The sequence below is a fragment of the Actinia tenebrosa genome, unplaced genomic scaffold (genome assembly GCF_029948245.1).
Source record: "Actinia tenebrosa isolate PJP-AT-01 unplaced genomic scaffold, QUT_ActTen_1.0 PGA_scaffold1__47_contigs__length_23844297, whole genome shotgun sequence".
NCBI lineage: Eukaryota > Metazoa > Cnidaria > Anthozoa > Actiniaria > Actiniidae > Actinia > Actinia tenebrosa.
Genome location: NW_028292578.1, coordinates 9,688,633 through 9,709,238, shown reverse-complemented (window position 1 = coordinate 9,709,238; position 20,606 = coordinate 9,688,633). Strand labels below are relative to the sequence as shown.

Genomic DNA, 20,606 nt, shown 5'->3' with positions numbered 1-20,606 from the left:
TGCATTAGATTCGACTAGACAAAAGATCGACGTTTGAATCAACGCCGATCTTTTGCCGTTTCGCACGACTCGAGCAGTCGACTTTAATTCTTTGTCGACCTTAATTAAATCTGTCGATCTCAATTGATTCAAACGTCGCTCTTCTCATGCACTAACTAATGCAAATAATTAGATTCGACGCGGCAAAAGATCGACGTCTGAACCGGGCCTATTTGAGGGTTCACTTGTATAGTGACTGAGTAGAGACCTAGGCCAACCCACTTATAATCCAACTAAATAATGAAAATTCCCCAAGCAATAGCATGTTATTCTAGAATAGAGAACACCTGCACTATAAACAAACAAATATCCCCAATTATTATTGTTTTATTCATTCAGTTAAGCACTCCCGTTCTAGTGAATTTTACATAGAGACCGTGAAAGAAATTTCGATTGTTTTTATATCATAATGAACTCAGTTTAACCTGAATTTGAGACCCTTTGTTGAAATAGATAAACAAGGACTCCATTGAGTCTAGGATTTGTATGCTGTAAAATTAATTTAAAATACAAAAATAATTACAGCTGCGTTGAAATAAAAGGCATGAACGTGATAGAATAGCTGTAAATATATCTGCATATTCTCTTGAATAATTCCCGACTCTTTTATCTGTGGTATTCCCCTAAATACGTTTTCTGTTAAGTAAATGACGAAAATATATCCACAAACACACTGATGAATTCAATTTTCCTCACAAAAAATATAGATTAATATCCCTGAGTGGACACTGACACTTTTGCTGGATGCCTGTAAATAAAGTAGGCACTTGGTCCAAATTCCTGACACATTGACTAAATGTATGATTCCCAAATGTAATTGTAATATTTGAACATGAGCTACTTAAGACCGATAGACCCAAATTAACGATGGATTTCCTAAGATGCAGAGACCTTGGAGGGTGTGGTCAACAAAACATCAAGACAGGGCTTTAGGCCCCAACCAACATGCTTCAGCTCCACGGCCCCCGACTAAGATGTATCTATAGACCATATAGTGAACTATAGTTTACCCCTTTTAAAGACCGATGTTACATTATATTATTAATGTAACGTACGTTATCCTGCCTAAAGACCTTTGGCCAGAAAGTACCTGATCAACTTCTTTAGCCTGGGTAGCTAGTAAGTAAGAACCAGCTATGCAAGCTAAATTTTCCATTATCTACCTTTCTAACTTAAAACACTTTTATAAATATACGACCAAGACAACCAGCTTTAAGGGGGGTCTTACCTATTTACCAAGTACGATTGCTATGGAAAGGATTAAAATCTTAGATATTTTCATATTTTCCATATAGCAACCGTAGCTGGTAAATAGGCAATACCCCACTTAATTCAAGTCATCTGGGGGTGGCTTGCGTCAACCAAATTTCCATCAGTCTCAGGTTGTAATTATTTGATTGACTGATCTTTGACTGACTGATCTTTGATTGACTGAAGCCAAAAACCCCAATGTTTTGAGCTATGTTTGTCGCGTAATTATAAAAAAAATGGTGGTAAGTCAGAATATTTTGGTTTTATAAATAAATATTCTATTATTTGTGTATTTTGTAGACGACATCAAGTCGTATTGATAAATTTACCTTCTCCATTTCAAACTGGCAAACATACCACGAAACTAATGTACAAATTTGAAAACTATTATCAAACTAAATTTCAAAATTACCTCTCTTTGAGAGATTAGCAAACCGTTTAAATGCTAACATATTCGACCTAATGAACAATTTGAGGGACTAAACTCAAATACTCTTTAAAACACACAATCACAACACGATTTCCCAGTTCTTACTTTTTAAACTCTCAATTCACCACTTTCCATACATCGGTTCACTGGTTAAAAAAGGAAGCATTCAACCAAGGTTCAAATTTGGATAATTCTTTCAAACCATCTTGTAGCCTATATTTAATGTTTTGTGTTTGACTTGTGAACCGATGTATCGAAGGATGTGAATACTGAAAATTTGCCCATTTTTGACTTCTAAAATTACCTAAATAAAACTTTTAAAGTTCCCTGAATTTAAATTATAGTGCCATATATATGATGATATTGGAAATGACATGAGAATTTCTTTGGAATTGCTGCTTGCAGTGCCGCTGATAGTATATTTATTTGGCCAATGCTTGTAGAATTGCATTGACTTCTTCTGCCACTGCTGTAAGGGCAAACTCAAACTGAGCCTAAAAAACGTAAGAATATGGAAGTGGAAGTTAAGTGAATGTACACAACAAGCCTGAAGTCATCCCTAACCAGGGACTGCAGGGGGAAGGGGAGGGGGAAGGGGGAGTGGGGGGAGGCTGGCAACTACAGCCACCACACTTTTTCCCTTTTTCCCATACGACTCTGATATTTTCCAATCTTAGGCCCATCCTCACTTTTCCTCATACTAGTCTCATATATTTTCCGATCTTAGGCCCCCCCCCCCCCATTTTTTAGGGTGCTCTGCACACCCTGCTAACAAATTATTTTCTTCGAATAAGTAGAATCTAAGTCACGCAGGGAAACACCATATCACATTTAAGAAATGAGTCAAATCGAACTTAATTTACCTTTGTTTTCACCATATGAGGTCTTTGGTCCCTTAGATGTTCTACTGTGGCAGCAATGTCAATTTCCTTTGCACCTTAACCCAAGCAATAGGAAATTTATTACCAATTTTTAAAAGCACAATACAATACATGATAGGAGTTGAAGAAAAATGGGTGAATGGGTTAAAGGAATAAAGGTTCAAGGGTGATATAGGTAGAAAAATATTCTGGTATCTATTGGTCAGTTAGGTAGATGACATTAGAAAATATACATGCATTGCAGTTTTCAAGCTTTTCAGGTAAAATGTAAGCATACGAAGAGCTACAAAAGAGTATTCTGGCAGGAGTGTGTTAGATGTCAATAGAAAATGATTGTGAACATGAGCTGGAATTTTCAAGCTTTTCAGATAGAATGTAAGCATACCAAGGGCCTCAAAAGAGCATTCTGGCATCAGTATGGTAGATGTCAATAGAAAGTGATTGTTCAATGACATATACTGGAGTTTTCAACCTTTTCAGATAGAATATTTACAAGCATACCTCTCATCATCTTGTTGAGGACCATATCGATAAGGACGTAGCAGCCTGTTCTGCCTACCCCACCACTACAGTGAACCACTATCGGGCATGAACGGCCACGGAAACACTTGTTCACCTTCCTGATAATGACAACCAAAATAGAACAAAATAATGACAAATGGTACTTTTGAGGTTGATTATATTATCCATTATAGTACACTCAACAAAATTACTCGACTCTGATTGGTCGATAGGAGTACAATTATAGCTTTAATTGTACTCCGTAGGAGTAACGAATTAAGTCCTTATGGCAACACGGCCAAAACAATGTCAAAACAATTATTTTCTATTCATTTCTAAACATATAAATAAAATTTTAAAGCTGTAAGAACTAATCTTTTTTATGCATTTCAGTTGTGCTATGGACTGAAAATCGGCTGCAAATGGACAAAGATGAACGGCGTTGCTTTGCATATTTTACTGAAATTTTGTTGAGTGCACTATAAACAAAAAATTGCACAGTCTTCTCGTATAATTTGGAATTATTAGACACTCGTAATGTTTTGAAAGTTCTTTTTTCCTATACTAATACTAGATCACAGTACCTTCTAAACTCAAGCAAAGGTTTGGGACTTGTGGGAACATTAAGGTCTGGCCAGGAGAGGAAGTGGAATTGAGTGACTGTTCGAGTTTCACTGGTCTGAAAATAAAATGGTTATAATATTGTAAGATTCTTATGAAATGGCAAAGTATTAAAGTTTTCTTTTCTAGCTCAACACACACACAGCACTATCAGTAGAAACTAGAAGTACTAAAATAACCTTGGCATATTAACGTTAAAAATGTTAAAGAACTTGCTATCAAAGCATGTCATATCAGATGTAAAATACTGACAGAATCTAAGCTTGCACTAATTGAGCTTGCTAGCTTTATCAGTATTAGAAGTTGAATGACTAGAGTGAAGTCATTAAACCCGTGAAATAGACATTAGACTAACACACTTTAGTAGACCTTAATTCTATTGTCTTCTTTTGTGTCTATTTGACAATTACATGTTGACTAGGATTTTTTATTTCATGAGTTAAATGCCTTCACCCTAGCTAGCAAAGGTCTGGGTAACAGATGTTTGTGAGATATATTTCACTTGCCAAAGGTTACCTGCTACCTATCCTCCTCGTGCCATGAGGCACGTAGGGCCTTGCTTGCCAAAGGTAAAGTCAATAAAAAGGTTGTCAAAGGTAAAATAGTGGATAAAAATGCATTTGATATGCATAAATGTGTTGCAGAACCTCAGAGTATGATAAATAAGCTTGTATGACTTGTTCTTGCTATGTGATTTTCTCCCAATATTATAACTGTTGAGGACTGGAGCAAGGTAACACAAACCTACAGGATGGCAATATTCCAACTCAATAAACTTACCTGTAAATTTTTCAGGTAAAAGCTTCTAACAAGGTAGTCATCACACCATATATGCTCTGACACTAGATGAACCTAAAAAAAAAACAGAACATATATTTCCATTAATGATTGATTTGTAGCTTTAGAATACATCTTTGTCTACAAAATTACTGACCCATAACTCAAATCCTCAAGATCTCATGACAGGATAATATTTAATAAAAAGCTAGGTTTTTAAAATTCATGTTTTTGAAACTTTTTGTACTAAATGCATAACTCTTATGAAGACTACCACAGCGTAGACGAAATGTCAAACTTTTTTCAACACATCATGCTTCAAACCGAAAAAAACCTCATGTATAAACACATAATTATTTTCCAAGTTACCATGATCTCGCGTGGTACAAGAAGCATGCAATCTTCCAGCTTTAAATTAATTATGAGGGTAATATTTTATGATATATAGCCATCAAAGCTTACCTCATATATATGGTATGTTTCATGGCCTTCTTCTGGCCAATATCTGTGACACTGAGGCTAAAAATTGAAAAACAGGCCAAAATGTATAAGTACTCAAAACACCATGATTTTTTTATACTTTCCATGAGTAAAATTTTAAAATATGTTTATCTAGGAAAAGATATTAAAGTAATAACATATGATTTCTTTAACCCAAAATCACATATTTATGTCCCTAGCTATTGGACTAATTAGTCCATCTTTAGGGAATAGGAAACCAATATGCTAATTTATTGCAATTCAGTTTGTGTTTTTGACCAAGATTTTGATCACTCGCTTGATTATGGTGTCTGATTGACAATGAAGCGTCGCGCTCTATCTTCTAGTTTTCATCTCAATATGTACTTCTAAACCTTGAAATATGAGAGCTGGCGGTTGAAAGATGTCAACAAACAAAGGAAAACAAACAAACATTGTGTGTGTGCACTACAAGTTATAAGAAATATTAAAGTATTTTTGAAATCAAATGTAATTACCAGTCCTAGATCAGAGAGTCTTGTAAGATTGACAATAACGATTACTCCTTGTTCCCAAACCATCTGCAAAAATGAATATAGAATCAATGTGAATCCTCTGACAAGACAAGTTGATGATTTCCCAGAAAAACAGGGTGCCAGGAGAGGGGATAGAAGGGGGAAATGGGAATAGGAAAAAAACTGGGACATTTTCCCATTTATGGGGAACTTCTTACATTCATGGGGAAAAGTTATTGTTTAGGTACATTAAAACATGGTGTCAGGTATTGATATAGAGAAGAGGAGGGAAATGAGAATGTGAGAGAAAATGGGAAACTCTTCCATTTATGGGAAGGTTCTTCCATTCATAGTTCAATTTTACCATTTAGGGATGGACTATTAGATTTTTGATGGGGGGGGGGGGGGGGGGGGGGGGAGGGGTTTGAGCAAAAACCCCCCCCCAAAAAAATTCAAGCACAGCTTTAAAGAGTGGAAAAAATATTGTGCATAAGAAAAGTTTCAGAGAAAGATTTTTTGGGGGGGGGGGGGGGGTCGGACAATTTATTTTGTGTAGATTTTTTTTATGCCTCATGGCTGTGCAGGAATTTTTTTTGGACATAATTTGGAATTTAATGGTCCGACCCTTAGGTACATTTCAACATGGTGGCAGGGAAGTATATGGAGGAGAGGAGGGAAAAGCAAGTGAGTGAGGAATTAGGACTTCCTGCATTCATCAAGGAATTCTATTTAGGTACACTAATTATTATTAACACTGAATTTACCATGCTACTAAAGTGTAAACGTACCTGCCAGAAATCAGACACTGTGTGGGCAAGTGGACCTTGTGTAGCAATGTAGGCTGGGTTTCTTGGATCATGGTCAGTCTATAATTAACAATCAAGACAAAATTTATGATAAATTTTCAATGTTTATTAGGAATTGAAAATGAGACAAATGGAATGAGAGCTTTAATGAAAGACTGAGGTAGATTGATGAACTTACAATAAAGCTGGCATTGACATAGTCTGAACCAGATGCATTGGCAGTCTCTCTTAGCACCACTCTGTTATGGTCATCTGTATAGACAAAAGGTCAGGTCAAGGTAAAGGCATGGCTTGAAAACAAGACTTAGATTAGATGCTGTTATGAATGGACAATTCATAACGTGTGGCACTGTCATGGTATAAAATTGGTGACACCAAACAAACCTATCAGACTGTACAGAATTCCTATCCATCCAATGTATTATCTTTATTGTTTAATTATAACTTTATTCCTCAAATATGCCAAAATTGGCAAGTTTTACATCACAATTTTTGAATATATGATTCTATCAAGATGAACAAAGATTTCAATTTGGCTTCAGAAATCTGGCCTGATACTTTTCAAATCATAACTTCTTTCTTGCCATAATCCTTTTCAGATTTCAAAAATGATACCATAATTTGAGAAATAAGAGTCTCTGTAATCTAATTCAAAATCATGACTGCAAATAACTTACATGGTAGAACATCACTGTATCTGTTTTTCCTCACATTCTTATCCTGTTTACCCAGTTCTGTAGCATTAGGTTCAGCTTCATACGTGCACAATGCCTGAGGAAAATCAGTTTATAATCTATGGGTTAATGATACTCGAGGACGGATCCAGCAATTTGTTCAGGGAGGGGCGCAGTGCACATAGTTAACCCAGGGAGGGGTGCATCCCTTAGAATGAAAGGGAAAAAACAAATTTTGTATTGGTTAAATCATTGAAGTAGGGGCACCAAGTCGAACCAGGGAGGGGTGCGCACCCCCTGCACCCCTCCCCTGGATCCACCACTGATACTTAGCATGGATAACTTACCTCCCATTCCTTGTTCAATCTATCTTTGTTTTTGAGATGATCCTCCATGTATGCCTGTTGAATTATATTTTTATAATAAATTAGTTAAAATGTTAAAACAATTACAGCTTTGAAGGTATTAAAAAGATATGTGCAGTTATAACAATACACAATAAAGAAAGAAACCTACCAAGACTACATGTCCAGTTGATATATCCATGTTGGGTACAACCGGTTCTTCACTCCTAAAATAACAACAAAATTACTGCTAGGAGCTCCAATAATACATCTGTAAGGAAACTGTGGTTCAAAAGGTTTAAACTGGCCCTGTAGTTTTTTTACAGGCTCTCCTCCTTTTTCTGTCTCCCTCAGGACTCCATTACCCTTCCCCAACTGTCTTCCCCATCACCAATGGAGAAAATTAAATTACTGCAATTTTCAATATTTTGTGAACTCAGATATTTTAACCACTTGTTGTGAAATTGGCTTTTCACTGCTGTCAATCAAAACTAACTAGTTATATTTTTGACTGATGGCAGTGAAAAAAGAAATTGCAAAGAGCAGCTTGCAACTACCTGAGTTTGCATAATATTGTGATTAATTGATCACAGTAAGTCTAATTGAGTGTCACACTAACCAAGAATATGCTGGTGGTTTGGCAGAGCCTAACAGAGACTTGTCTTTTTCTGTATGTCCACCAGCCTTTGTTGGAGCTTCCCATCCTTGGGTTGCCCTGAACTGTCGACATAGTTCCTAGAAATAATAGCAAATGTTATAAATAAGAACATCTCAATATTTATCTGTTGTTGTTATTGTTCAAACCTTTATTGATACCCTGAAACAACCACTGGGCTGATTAAAGTCAGGCCATGGCTGACAAATCACATTGGAATTTAGCATTGTTAGGTTTTGTGTAAGACGGAAAACTAGAGAACCTGGAGAAAAACCTTCAAATCAAGAGCCACTACTCCTACATGTACACTATCCTTGTTTCCCCGTTGATAATGACAAACCTGATAATCAGCAGCAGCTTCTTGTCCAGGTAAAGTGACTGGTTTAAATTTTTTAGTTTCATTGTACCTAGAAAAGAAAATATTTTTATAGTATATGACTTAAAAACCTTTCTAGATCAATTACATATTATTCTAATCACACAAGTCTGTGATATTATAGAAAATATATAGTGCTTTTGGTGGGGGAGAGGGAGAGGGAGAGGGAGAGGAAGGAGGGTGAGGGTGTACATGTACTCCCATATCAAAAAGGATTGGGGTTAATTAAAGTATGGGTTTTGTACTACTAAAGATGTACAACTTGCAAAACATTCTAGATTACTACACTATTGCAGTCTCACAAGTCTTCTGTGATAAGTAAGCATGGTGCTTTGTTCCTGTGAGGATCATCAATACCATCCATGGTTTTGATTAAACAAGATGTTGGAACTACTATAATGATGGCGTTTATGAATCTTTATTGACCAATGGACCTCTATCACACAGGGCCATGTTTATTCTCAGTTACGTACTACACTTAACTTCATGCTCAATGTGAAGCAGTGCCAGAAAAATCAAATGCTCCAACACGGCTACCTTGTGATTAAGGTCCAAGTCTGAATGATACTCTCAACATATCTCTATATAAAGTCATTTTAATGATAAAGATACATACCTTTTCATGATAAGATAGACAGCTACTGCAGAAAGGATGATCCCAGAAACACATCCAACGACTATCAGGGTTGTAAGGAAGTATTTTGGTTGTTGGGTAACAACGTGCTTTGTTTTGGTTTCAAACTTGCTCTAGATAAGAGAAACAGCAATATTAATAACTGATATTTATTACATCTGTAATAATGTGACAAGAACTGCCATAGGTCCCTAGGTTTTTGGGTTCCATTACTCACGAAATACTAAGTTAGGAAATGGGTATCAAAAAAGCAAAACACTTGCTTAGTATGATTACCAAAAAAACATATTGTTCAAAAATCAGTACACCAATGTACAAAACATTCCTTAGTAGTTTTTGAGAGCTGAAAAAATGAGATTATTCCAGGGCAAAAGCTATTCCCTGGAAAAGGTTTATTTCCTTGGTCATTCAAAATCAAAAAATAAGTTAAAAGGTTGCATCCTTATTGTTAAAAGAAAAAAGTCTGATCTCTTCTATTACTTGTTCAAAGCAGAAAGATAGGTAATATGGGAATACATGTGACTTTAAATAGCTGTACATATAACTTATAACTTATAAAATATCAATACATTTATTTATCTAAAGAATTGCAAATGAGAATTTTGACACAAAATTAAAATCTCAAATGCTGTTACATATTGTTAATGGATAACAAAATATCACTTCACAAAGCTAAGGCTAGTAGTGTGAAACAAAACAAAAGAGATAAAAGAAGAAAGAAAAACTATGGACTTTTACACTGATATTACTAACAGATCAAGAACAAATTCTCATGTCCAGGAGCCTCACACAAAGGTCTATATATTCAGGAACTCAAACTTAGTAGAGTGACAATATAAGATGGCCAGCATTAGCTTTAGGCAAACTTTGAAGTTTGAAATTTTTATTTATTGCAATTTCTTCAATAGTCATATTTTCATTTTAGTCGTATCCTCAGTTTGAATGAAAAGAAGGATAGAAGATAAAACCTTCAACTTTCACAGCAATGTCTTAAAAATAGAACTGGTTTTTTTTAAAACTAAGCCTACAGCAACAAATGAAATATTTTATATTACATATAAGAATTGTAGAACTTGTGGAGTTTAAATTAACTCAACGTAAATGCTAGTCTATCAGCCCATATAAAACCACAAAGAAAAGATAAAAAATAACTTATGATTCATTTCCATTCATTTTTCTGAGAGCAATTTCAATGACAAAAAAATAAGTTTTTTTGTTGTAAAATAAAATGAAGTATCAAGGCTTTATGATTTGAAATTGATAAATGAGGTTCTTTACTTGACCACTCTCATCTTGGACTTCAAAGAATACCAAACTAAAGTAAAATAAATCATTATTTGATTTACATGTTGATCAAGAAAAATTTATACTGCTGTGTAGAAAATCAAAACATATAGTTTCTTTTCCCTCTTAAAACATAATTCCTGGATTGAAGCTATTGTTTTAAATACTAAAGTTTTTTTTACCTTACCAGTATTTTCTAGGGCAGGAATGAACTTGAGTTTTAGTCAAGTACGATCGATAATTTGTTGATACATTCCACTAAAAAACTGAACTTCAAAGGAGGAACTTATTAATCATTCATGTCTTTGTTCAGAAAGAGAGGCCAAAGGAAATGATGTCATAACTAATTGATGGTCTGACATTGCCATGACGATGAACACCTGACATTCTGGATGGGCTTATAAATATTCATAACTTTTTTTGTTAACAAAGGAATAAAACAGCTGAAAAATGTTCTCTTTTTCGTCCTTCCATTTATTCCTGAACAATGGCAATTGGCAAATTTAAAAGCTAAAAACTATATTTATTTAGTGAGATTATTAAGGCAAGATTGGTCTTGGAAAACCCATTTTTGGTCATCAAAATTTAAGTCACCAACTTGTAAGAACATATGTATTATATAAACATACATAAAAAATATTTTTTGAGGGGGATTTTACAAAGTTATATTGAAAAACCTTTTTGAATTGATCTGTCTACTTCAATCACTTTCTCAAGCTTAACCCATAATCACTTTACCCATAATCATATATTTTTTCCACAAAATGGTAAACAAAATCTTCAATATTAAACAAGTGAGGGAAATGGTGCTATGAAAGAAACACTATGAAAAATGCTTGATGATCACTGAATTTCAAAAAGAAATCCTAATTCTTTTCAGAAAGCTGATTTTATTTCAATTTTTACCAAATTGCTGGAAAATGGGATTCATAAATGGGTTGATTATGAGTTTTTTGTTAACTTACAGGTGTGTCTTGATTTGCCTTTAAAATATTCATGCCCGTTTGTCTGGCAACAGCATCTCTTACGCTGGCATCTAGAATATAAAAGAAAAATAGGTTTAAACAGTAGTTCACATTCTTTGTTATTGGTGATCTTTAGATAAATAAATAATCAGAGTCAACACTAGCTGCCTTTAAGTAAATATGTCTATATCTTCTTCAGGATAGAGTGAAAGGGTCAGTGAAAGCCCCTACCAAACATTTTGAAAGCAATCAAGCCAATGAATCTAAAAATTGGCTTTTAAATTTTCGTCATTTAAAATTTAAATAGTTGGTTTACATTAAATTTTGCAACAATTTTTTTCACCCGCCCAATTAATTATGATGCATAAACAAATTTGAGAAAAATATCAACATGTTTTTAGGAAAGCTGAGGAACAGAGGTCAACAACAACTAGGAGGGGTATGCAAGCAAGTTGTATGATTGTTTGTTAATGCTATACAGGGCTCCGGTCTCTGGAGATTTGCATTACCGTAAAGGCTCACTCACTCAAGATTTGATTGCAGAGGCTAAAAACCCAGACATTTGGGTGTTGTTTGCATAAAACTGTTGTGTAACTGGTAAGGTATCAATTATTCACCTTCATTGATTCTTTTAGCTATATCCTTCTCACTTTCAGGAGTATAGTCATTTTTGACTGTGCGAACATGTACCGAAGAATCTTCAACCCTGTGGAGAAATGAATAGAGGTTAGGTAAATCAATGACACATAATGAATGAGACAATTAAAATCTAGAATAAAACAGTTAAAATCATAATAATAATGATACTTATTCATAATCGAGAGTCATTTTAAAGAAAGATGGCGATCTTTCTATAATTCTATGACCCTAAATTGTGGAACAAATGAATACGGTAAGTATCATTACTACTATTTCCTGGATGAATAATATTTTTCATTCTATGGTTAAAATCATGTTACATAAAAACGTTATGGTTAGCATGCAAGCACTTGGATTACCAGCATGAGATACAAATAGCTTAAAACTTTATTATCATTAACTCAAACACAAAACACAACAAGAACTGCTTCAAAAATACTCTAGTTTTGAATTCTCTGTTGCTCAGGATTAGCCCCATTTATGTGTAGCTTAGTTTTATGTATTCCAGCAAAGGTTCATGGAATTTTAGAGTGTTTATGCTACAGAAATGGTGCATTCTATAATTTGCGGTTAGTGTGCATAACATAGTATATACGTGAAAATGATAACTCAAAAATTGTACAAATTAGTGCAAGGTTTTGTAGGTCTACAGTCTACTCAATTTACTAATTTGTCCAAATTTGTGCAATTTCGTATGAGATTTTTCATGGATATACAGTCGTTTGCAACTAAGCGTGAACAACAGACACTAAAACATGTTCTAGCTTGCTGCTGAAACATTGAAAAGTTAGTCAACTGGAACGTTTATGTTTCAAAATGATTCGTTGGACAGTTGGGCACGCAAATTCCATCAGGTACTTCAATCTCGAAAGAATCAAAATCGTTTTCTCTCCAGTACTTCATGCTTTTGTTTGAAGTAAAGCCTTTTTTTTGAAAATGTGAAGAATACTGAAGGAGATCAGGATCGATTTCTTCTAGAAACTTACTTATGTCTACTCTTTCAAAAGAATCCATGACCAACACCAACAGATCAACACGCACATGTATTTGAACAAACTTTGCCATCAGGCTTGCCTTTGGCGCCAAACCTCAACATTCCGGTTGACTAACTTCAACGTTTCAGCCGCTAGTTAGAACATGTTTTAGTGTCTGGTGTTCACGCTTAGTTGCAAACGACTGTATTTTATGCACTCTAGCATTATTAAGCTAAAATGAGGCTAACCCTGAGTAAATGAGTCTGTAATCAAGGAACACAGAGGTATCTATAACTTTGAAAAAGGTCTATTGGAACAAGAGGGCTTACTTTAGTAAGGTAAACATTGGTGAAGGTGCATTGATCCACAGAGTTTTCTCAAGGGTCTTCATTAGGGCCAAAGCTTCAGGGGTAGTCATGCTGAGAACCACATTGACGGATAAACACATTAAGTTTGAGGCAGCGTGTTGTGTTCTAAGTTAGAGCTTATCAACAATCTGCTTTTAAATTAGGCAGTGCAATCCTTTAGGGCATAGATAAATGATTTAGCACATAATTATTTCCATAGCTAACATCAATCGGCAAGTATTTTTAGGTTGTTATGCTGGAAAGGTTGCTTTTTTATTTGGTAAATACTGCTGCGATTCTAGTCTACAGGCTCATTTGTACAAATTAAATGTGTTGTAGAGCAAATGTTTTTTAAACATATAATGGACTTTCGTTAGCATCTACACATGAATAGCTAGCTTATAGAGGTTGCCAAACCTGTATAACTGAATCTACAGTCATCATGAACAGCAGTGTGCACCAAACAGGAAACAAGAACATTCCCTCAACAATCAAGCAGTACAAAATTTACAACAAACCAGTTCCCCAGGTACCTACTATCTACTGATAGAAAGTTATTACTAGTTCTATAAGGACAAATTTTGCCTCAATAAATAAGAAAAACTTGCAGCAAAGATTTCTATTCACTACTAAAAAAGTGTCTAGTTGTGTGATGTTACTACACATACCACAGAACTGGGTTTTCAAGCCAGAAAAAAACATGCAGTGGTTATACCTCCAAACGTACATTACTCTGCCGACAAATATCAAGCTTTTAGTCTACATTCCTTTCTCCATGTTTCGGCATCCTTTTGATAATTTGTGGAAAAGAAAATTATCAAAGGAGACCAACGCCTGAAGAAAGGAATACAAAAAAAAAGTTTCACTCTGTTTGTGTGTGGAATGATGGATGTTTAGAGGCATGATCATGGAATGACTTTCTGGCTGAAAACCCAGTTCGGTGACATCCCTAGTATTAGTAAAACAGAAGGTTAACTGAGGTAATATGAAGTGAATGGCTTGTAACTATATCAATGGAAAAAAGAGACTTCTAGTCACCTAGTTCCCTATGGAGTTAATCTTTTAAATCAAGCTCACTTTATTGAATTATTATGGCTTTATTAAATTATTATCATCTTTGGCAACTAAGGCAGCACATACTAGACATATTTTTTCAGCATAGAAGATGTAAAAAATGTTGAGGCTCATTTTCTGCTGTGTTTATGACTTACTTTTTGTCCAAATCAATCTTCAAGGACTTCTTTGAGGCTCTGCTGTCTTCAACTGAATACAAAAATGATTAATACACATCAAGACTGTCCTAGGAACATCTGCCTACACACAATCATATGAAAGGTGTATATATAGCACAGGATCTTTGTGATTCCCAAGTGAAAAATTTAAACAAAATATTCCACAAATTTATATTTCAAGAAATCAAAATAGTAGTATATGATGAAAATGAGATAAGCTATTTTTCCTGCTCTTAATGGATGAGAATATAGTCATTTTCAATTCCCAAGTTTATGAGATTAATGTTAGTAGGAAATAGAAAAACTATTCCAACCCAAATTAATATTGAAATTTAAAATAGTTAAAATACAAAAGGATAAGTAAAATTATCCAGCTACATAACAGAATTTTATGTATAAGAAACTAGAAGGACCAAAAACCAGTTTGCAACAGGTTTGCCCCAGGAAGCCTTATAATGACTCGTTTTTATGATAACCCTAAAATACACTTTCATTTTTCAGTAACGTATATTTTATTTGAATATTGTACAGCAACCACTGAATCGAACCATGTAATAAGCTTTCATATTTCCACTTAGAATGCAAACGCCATTTTATAATTGCAAAATTTAGCTACTTACCCTCCTCAGTATTAACTTCATCTTGTACATTCTTGTTTATTTGAACAAAGTTCTTTTTAGAAATCTTTGAAGCTTCTTCCCTCTTAACAGCGTTTGGAACTTCAACAATAGAACTTGCCTGTTGGGACTTGAAAAAATCTTTAATTCTTTCGTAATTTTTTTCTGGGTTGGGTCCTTGGTCAATGTTGGCCTCTGCCTTTTTTACTTCACCTTTGATCATAACTTTTCCTTTGGAGTCTATATCATCATTGGTATTGTCACTGCTTTCAGAATGAGAACTATGAACGGGTTTGTCTAGTGTTTTATCCTTTTTGTCTGGTGTTGCATTATCATTAGTCTTTGTGTCTTTAGTGTGTTCAGATTCGCTGTTAGTGCTTTCTGGAGGGAGATGTTCGATGGAGACCTGTTCATTGGCAAGGTCTTCATGAAATGCTTGGTGTGTTCCTTCATGGTGTTCTCTAGGTAAATGAAATTCTCTGCTGCTTTCAAAATCATGATGACCTTCATCAGCTGACTGTCGACCTCTATCACCTACACTTATATCATTCCTAAGTTCTATGTTATCCCAGTTTTCAGGTACTATAGGAGGAAGATCAGGTCCAGGTGCACCTCTGGCATTATATTCGTAACCTTCTCTCTTCCCTTCCAGTGGTAGAGATTGAATCAACGCCTTGTCTTCTAAGGTTGGTTCTGAGCTGTCGTATCCATTTTCATCAAAAGAGTGTTTCCGTTCCGGAATTTCTCCTCGACGAGAGTTGAAATCATATCCTATGTCTCTATAATTACTTCCTTCATCGTTTGGTCTGTAATCACCATAATCTGGTTTGAAAAATAAGTAATCTATCTTAAATACAGAGTCAAAATAAGTCTCTTAAAATATCTTTGTCTTGTAAAGCTTTTAAAGCTTTATCATAATCTATCAAAGAAAAAATGTTCTTGTAACCAATGGCCAACATAATAATAATAATAAATAAATTTACTTCTTTTATTATATAGATATCGATGAAATACCAGGTTTTCTCTAGTGTTGAAAACTTGATATCTTTCACCAGTGGAAAATACCATATCTTTCACACGTGAAGATATCGCTGTTGAATCGGCTTGCTATTTCAATAAAGAATTTTTGAGCTTTTGTTTTATTTAAGTTTCATCGATATCTATATAATAAACAGAACATTACATGGCTGCTTGAGTGTTCGAAGATAAAATTCATATCTCCGCGTGCCCATGTAATATCCTCTATGTATAGAGCATGAACCATAGGGAGATGCTCTCATGCGCTTTACAATATAAAAACTAGATGTTGCTGATTTACAATGATCATATATATGAATAGTACAGATGAATTAGAAATTATATAAGACATATTATAACATAACAGTAAACAATAAATTATTTTTGAATGATCCCCCTATCTATTTATTCAATCAACAGAAAGTACAACAGTAAACTAAGTTGTTTAACCAAAATACAATCTAGAGTTTGGGTTTTTCTTTTCTTTTCATCATTTTTGTTTGCTCAAAAATGTATTGATAGAATAATAATAATATCTCAAACCACAACACAGAGGATAAATACCTGGAATTTGATGTTTAACCAAAATACAATCTAGAGTTTGGGTTTTTGTTTTCTTTTCATCATTTTTGTTTGCTCAAAAATGTATTGATAGAATAATAATAATATCTCAAACCACAACACAGAGGATAAATACCTGGAATTTGATTTCTCTTCACACATCTTGCAAATACATACCCTGAAAAATGTGAAATTCAAAGAGCACAGTTAGTTTATACCAAAGAGTGAACTTCCTCAGACCATGAAACTGTTCCTAGTAATAATAGTCAAATAGACACAAGAAAACAATGAAATTAAGATCTATTAACCACTATTAGTCAACTAACTATTTCACGGTCTGTGGAAAATCACTCTACATAAAAGTGTGTATTAGACATGGCACATTAGCTGGCAGGTGATGTGTATAAGATTGGGAAATTATTCTATTCAATAACTTGTGAACAGTCTCTCAAGGAGAGGAGAAGAGTATGGGAGAGAGGAGAAAAAAATACACTATCTCCTAATATACTATTTCCTTAGTAGCATTTACTGCAGTGGCACTGTCTCTTATCAGTCTGTAAGTATCACTCTCATGGTTTGCTGATTCGCTGCTTTAATGAAGTGTATGCAAGATTAGTTCATCTGCTTTTTTGTTCCCTTCATTGTCAAAGGGGGTTTTCTCAAAGTACTCAAGTTCTCCACCCATGTTAACAATCAAGGTATTTTGAGTGTGTGTTATAAAATTGTAATATCTATGAATCAAACTTCAGTTAGGAGCCCCTTAATATAACATCTAGTGATGGTGGTATGTATCATAATAATTTTATAATATTATATTTCTCAATACAGTCATCAAATCATCAACCTACATACCCCAATGATATTATTCTTGAACCAATTGACATAAGAACCGCTAAACATAAATACCACTAATATAACATCCAAACAGCTGCTATCATAGTTAAGCCTCCAATCAAATACTCTTTTATATTTAAAGTCAGACATATAAGTGAGGCTAATGGGGTCAATAGAATGCCAAACTGACCAAACAGTCGACTTTGACATCAATATATCCACCTGGTTCTAGACAGATATTTTTATTTTAAACGCATGAATTTTCCTACACAACAAGAATAAAATAATTTGAAAATATGGGTTTTGATTCAAAGATGTCCATTTCTCACAAAGAAACAGCTGTCAAAGCCAAAACATTTCATTCTATAATATCTATTTCAGTTAAAAAAATTCTCGTAGTGGAATATGTCAAGCTACACCTTATTTCGGGTAAGCAATTCAACATCCCTGAGTCAATTTATGGCTTTTTTCGCGTCGCTGACCCTTTAGAGGCGTCGGATTGCATATGTAAACAGAAAGATCGAATGACGAGATGCGAATTTTAACCGTAACAAACTTTAATATTTTCAAAATTTTCTCTATAACGGAGAAAAAGTACAAACCGATTTTACAGTTGTCCTTAATCCTTCGTGTTGTTTGATTATTATTCTAGAATAATGATTTTTCCGCACAAATGATTTTTCCTGTAATGTCTCGAATGAACGTCAATACTCATCCAAGGAACGAACTGAAAACATAAGTCAGTCAAAACCGCAATTTCCTTATACGATCAAAAATCACATTAACACTTTTGTCATTAGATATTAAAAGTTCCTCTAAAATTTTTAAGAATTCAAATATATTGTTTCGAAAAAAATTATCATAAATTAGGCGATTTTTGAGCTGAAATAACAAAATCGATGTTCGATTAGTGCTTCTTAATAAAGAAAACACGAAAACATGTACAATAGTTATTTTTATTTGGAATTATCATATAATAAAATATAACACACCGCAGTTATATACCGTTGGTTTTCTGTATTAAAATCATGAATAGATATGAATATATATTATGAAAATTTTGGGTACTTTCTTGATTATTTGTTGGTGTTCGATTTGCTTCACCTATTTTTCAACATTACAATATTCAAAAGAAAAGCGTCGGACGCTACAATACGAAGAACAAGGTTCACGAATTTAATAAAATCACTGAAAATTTATGTACAGTCTTTTTTATCAGTTGTATCACAAGAGAGCAGGGAAAAATACTATTTTTATTAAAAATCTGGTGCGATTTTTCCCTGTGTTTTCGTGACGACGAGAGTACTTACTCTTCGATCCAAAATTACTAGCGTAGAAAACTAGGCGCGTAAAGAGGAAAATACAAAATTGTACTATTCGTATTAATATCTTTATTACACGAGTAAGTAATTTTAGTAGGTAAAACATGTGTTATTTAAAAAATTTTCCCGGTCAAGGATTTAAACAACGATAACCTTAATAGGGTTTCCCGAATTTTCCCGCTAAAGTGAACATCTTCCAAAATATCGACTTCATACTCTCTGACTTTTAGCCAGTATTCAATAATATGTATATTTGCAAAGAAAATATATTATTGAAGATTCTAATAACTCCATAGAAGAACATCTGGAGGTAAAGGCAAGATGATTTCACAGCGGAAATAACAAAATAACATATCGACCAGTGATCAAAGACCAAGTTGGCTTGGTCGAATCTCACTTGAATTCCACTTAGAATTGACCTCTATACTGTACCTTCTTCGCAATATTCATCTTCCCCACAAACATTTCGATCTAAAGTACAATCTATAAAGAAAGAAATTGTTGTTAAATTAAAGGGAAAAAAGAGTTTTAAAAAAGATAACACATGTCGTTGTTCGCCCACTCAAGTTTGTGATCGCTAGCAAGCTGACCAAAAAACTGTTCAACTTACCGGCGCTTGAAGCCTTCGTTAACTGTCCATAATAGAAAATAAATAAAGATAGGACAAAAGTATATTTTATGATGTTCCTATCCATAGGGCTGCCATGGGTTTTACGAAGAAACTGTACGTTTTGTGGTGAAAAACAGTTGACCAACTGACAACAACCACAACGCCATAAGCAACCTTCGAGTTCTTGTTCGAGTGAATGGTTTCGGAAAGTCCCGGATGTTGTTAGGAGAACGGATGTTTCGTGAAGCGCATTGTTCTTTTAACCAATCAATGACCACCATTATCAAACAAATATGATATATATACACTATCCCTCTAAAATATATATTCCCCTTTTATTATCCCTTTTATTTTCAGTCACAGAAACACTAACTCTAACTTCGATTATATAACTAAAATCTAAAAATATATTTACATGTGAAAAATAGAGGACTGCAATATTGATGACTTTAGTTTCCGCATGCCACGCATTGCGGCAGAGAAATTTCAAAAAAATATTAAATTTATAAAAATATTAATTTTAAAAATATAAATAGTATTCATTCGGATACTTCTTTATTGACATATCAAGATCAATAATTAGCTATACTGGCAGTATTAGTTTTGACTATTTTGAAGGTTTATATTTTCAGGAAAGGTTGCTCTCAATCGCGCTCTGAATTAATTATTTTCATTTTCTCACATTTTCTTTGACTCAAATAATATTGGAAGAATGAACTTGGAATAGTTAAATTTTTATGTCTCGAATGAGATATATTTTATATAAATATTATTACATGAAAGGTTCCTTGGAAGAGAAAAATGCATTATTGCCCATTCTTTTGCTTCAACCAACAAATTTCTCTAAAATTAGTCACGTCATCAAGCCGGAGATTGATATCTATTTTCACGTCAAAACCTTTACGCCTACGTTCATCCCAAACCATAGTAAAGACCGCAATAACAGATGTTCCATCCTATTTTTTCCTCCGTAGAAAAGGCGAAGAATCCAATATATTTTTCAATGGAGGATAATTGAAAGATCGGTGGACTTATGAAGGAAAGCGCGCTCTAATGAGGTTTTGCTGGCGAGTAGCCCTTTGAACCGTTGTATGTTCTATGTGCCGCAGGTTTTGACGTTAATGACATATCATCAATCGTTGTTGTCATTATTTTGGCTCTTGTTGGTTTGCTGTTCTGAGGTAATGATTGGTATTTGTTTATGATTAGACCCGAGAAAAAAAGGGCGAAAATGGATAACT

At 34.1% G+C, this 20,606-nt stretch overlaps 1 protein-coding gene across 2 annotated transcripts; it reads right to left on the bottom strand.

The window, feature by feature from the left end:
- Nucleotides 1–350: 350 nt before the first annotated feature.
- Nucleotides 351–19,564, bottom strand: LOC116288570 (receptor-type tyrosine-protein phosphatase N2). Of its 2 annotated transcripts, XM_031695371.2 has the most exons (23): nucleotides 19,366–19,564; nucleotides 19,188–19,238; nucleotides 16,736–16,777; nucleotides 15,025–15,843; nucleotides 14,384–14,435; nucleotides 13,155–13,244; nucleotides 11,830–11,918; nucleotides 11,213–11,283; nucleotides 8,946–9,076; nucleotides 8,294–8,360; nucleotides 7,918–8,033; nucleotides 7,471–7,525; nucleotides 7,302–7,355; nucleotides 6,958–7,051; nucleotides 6,459–6,532; nucleotides 6,263–6,340; nucleotides 5,478–5,540; nucleotides 4,963–5,019; nucleotides 4,504–4,575; nucleotides 3,687–3,781; nucleotides 3,103–3,221; nucleotides 2,584–2,657; nucleotides 351–2,214 (listed from the first exon to the last, which is right to left on the bottom strand). In XM_031695371.2, exons 1-23 carry the CDS (start codon nucleotides 19,448–19,450, stop codon nucleotides 2,143–2,145), a joined length of 2,520 nt encoding a protein of 839 aa, XP_031551231.2. In that variant the 5' UTR covers nucleotides 19,451–19,564; the 3' UTR covers nucleotides 351–2,142. The 2 variants fall into 2 exon arrangements, with proteins under 2 accessions (XP_031551231.2, XP_031551232.2); XM_031695372.2 differs by lacking the exon at nucleotides 13,155–13,244.
- Between the last annotated feature and the right edge of the window lie 1,042 nt (nucleotides 19,565–20,606).

Bases quoted from the DNA above. Each gene is read 5' to 3' on its own strand.
- LOC116288570 (XM_031695371.2), bottom strand. From the start codon at position 19,450: ATGGATAGGAACATCATAAAATATACTTTTGTCCTATCTTTATTTATT. The intron at 15,844-16,735 runs GTATTTATCCTC...TTTTCAAACCAG, and splicing joins GAAGAGAAATCAAATTCCAG to ATTATGGTGATTACAGACCA. The intron at 6,533-6,957 runs GTAAGTTATTTG...TTGTCTATACAG, and splicing joins ATACAGTGATGTTCTACCAT to ATGACCATAACAGAGTGGTG.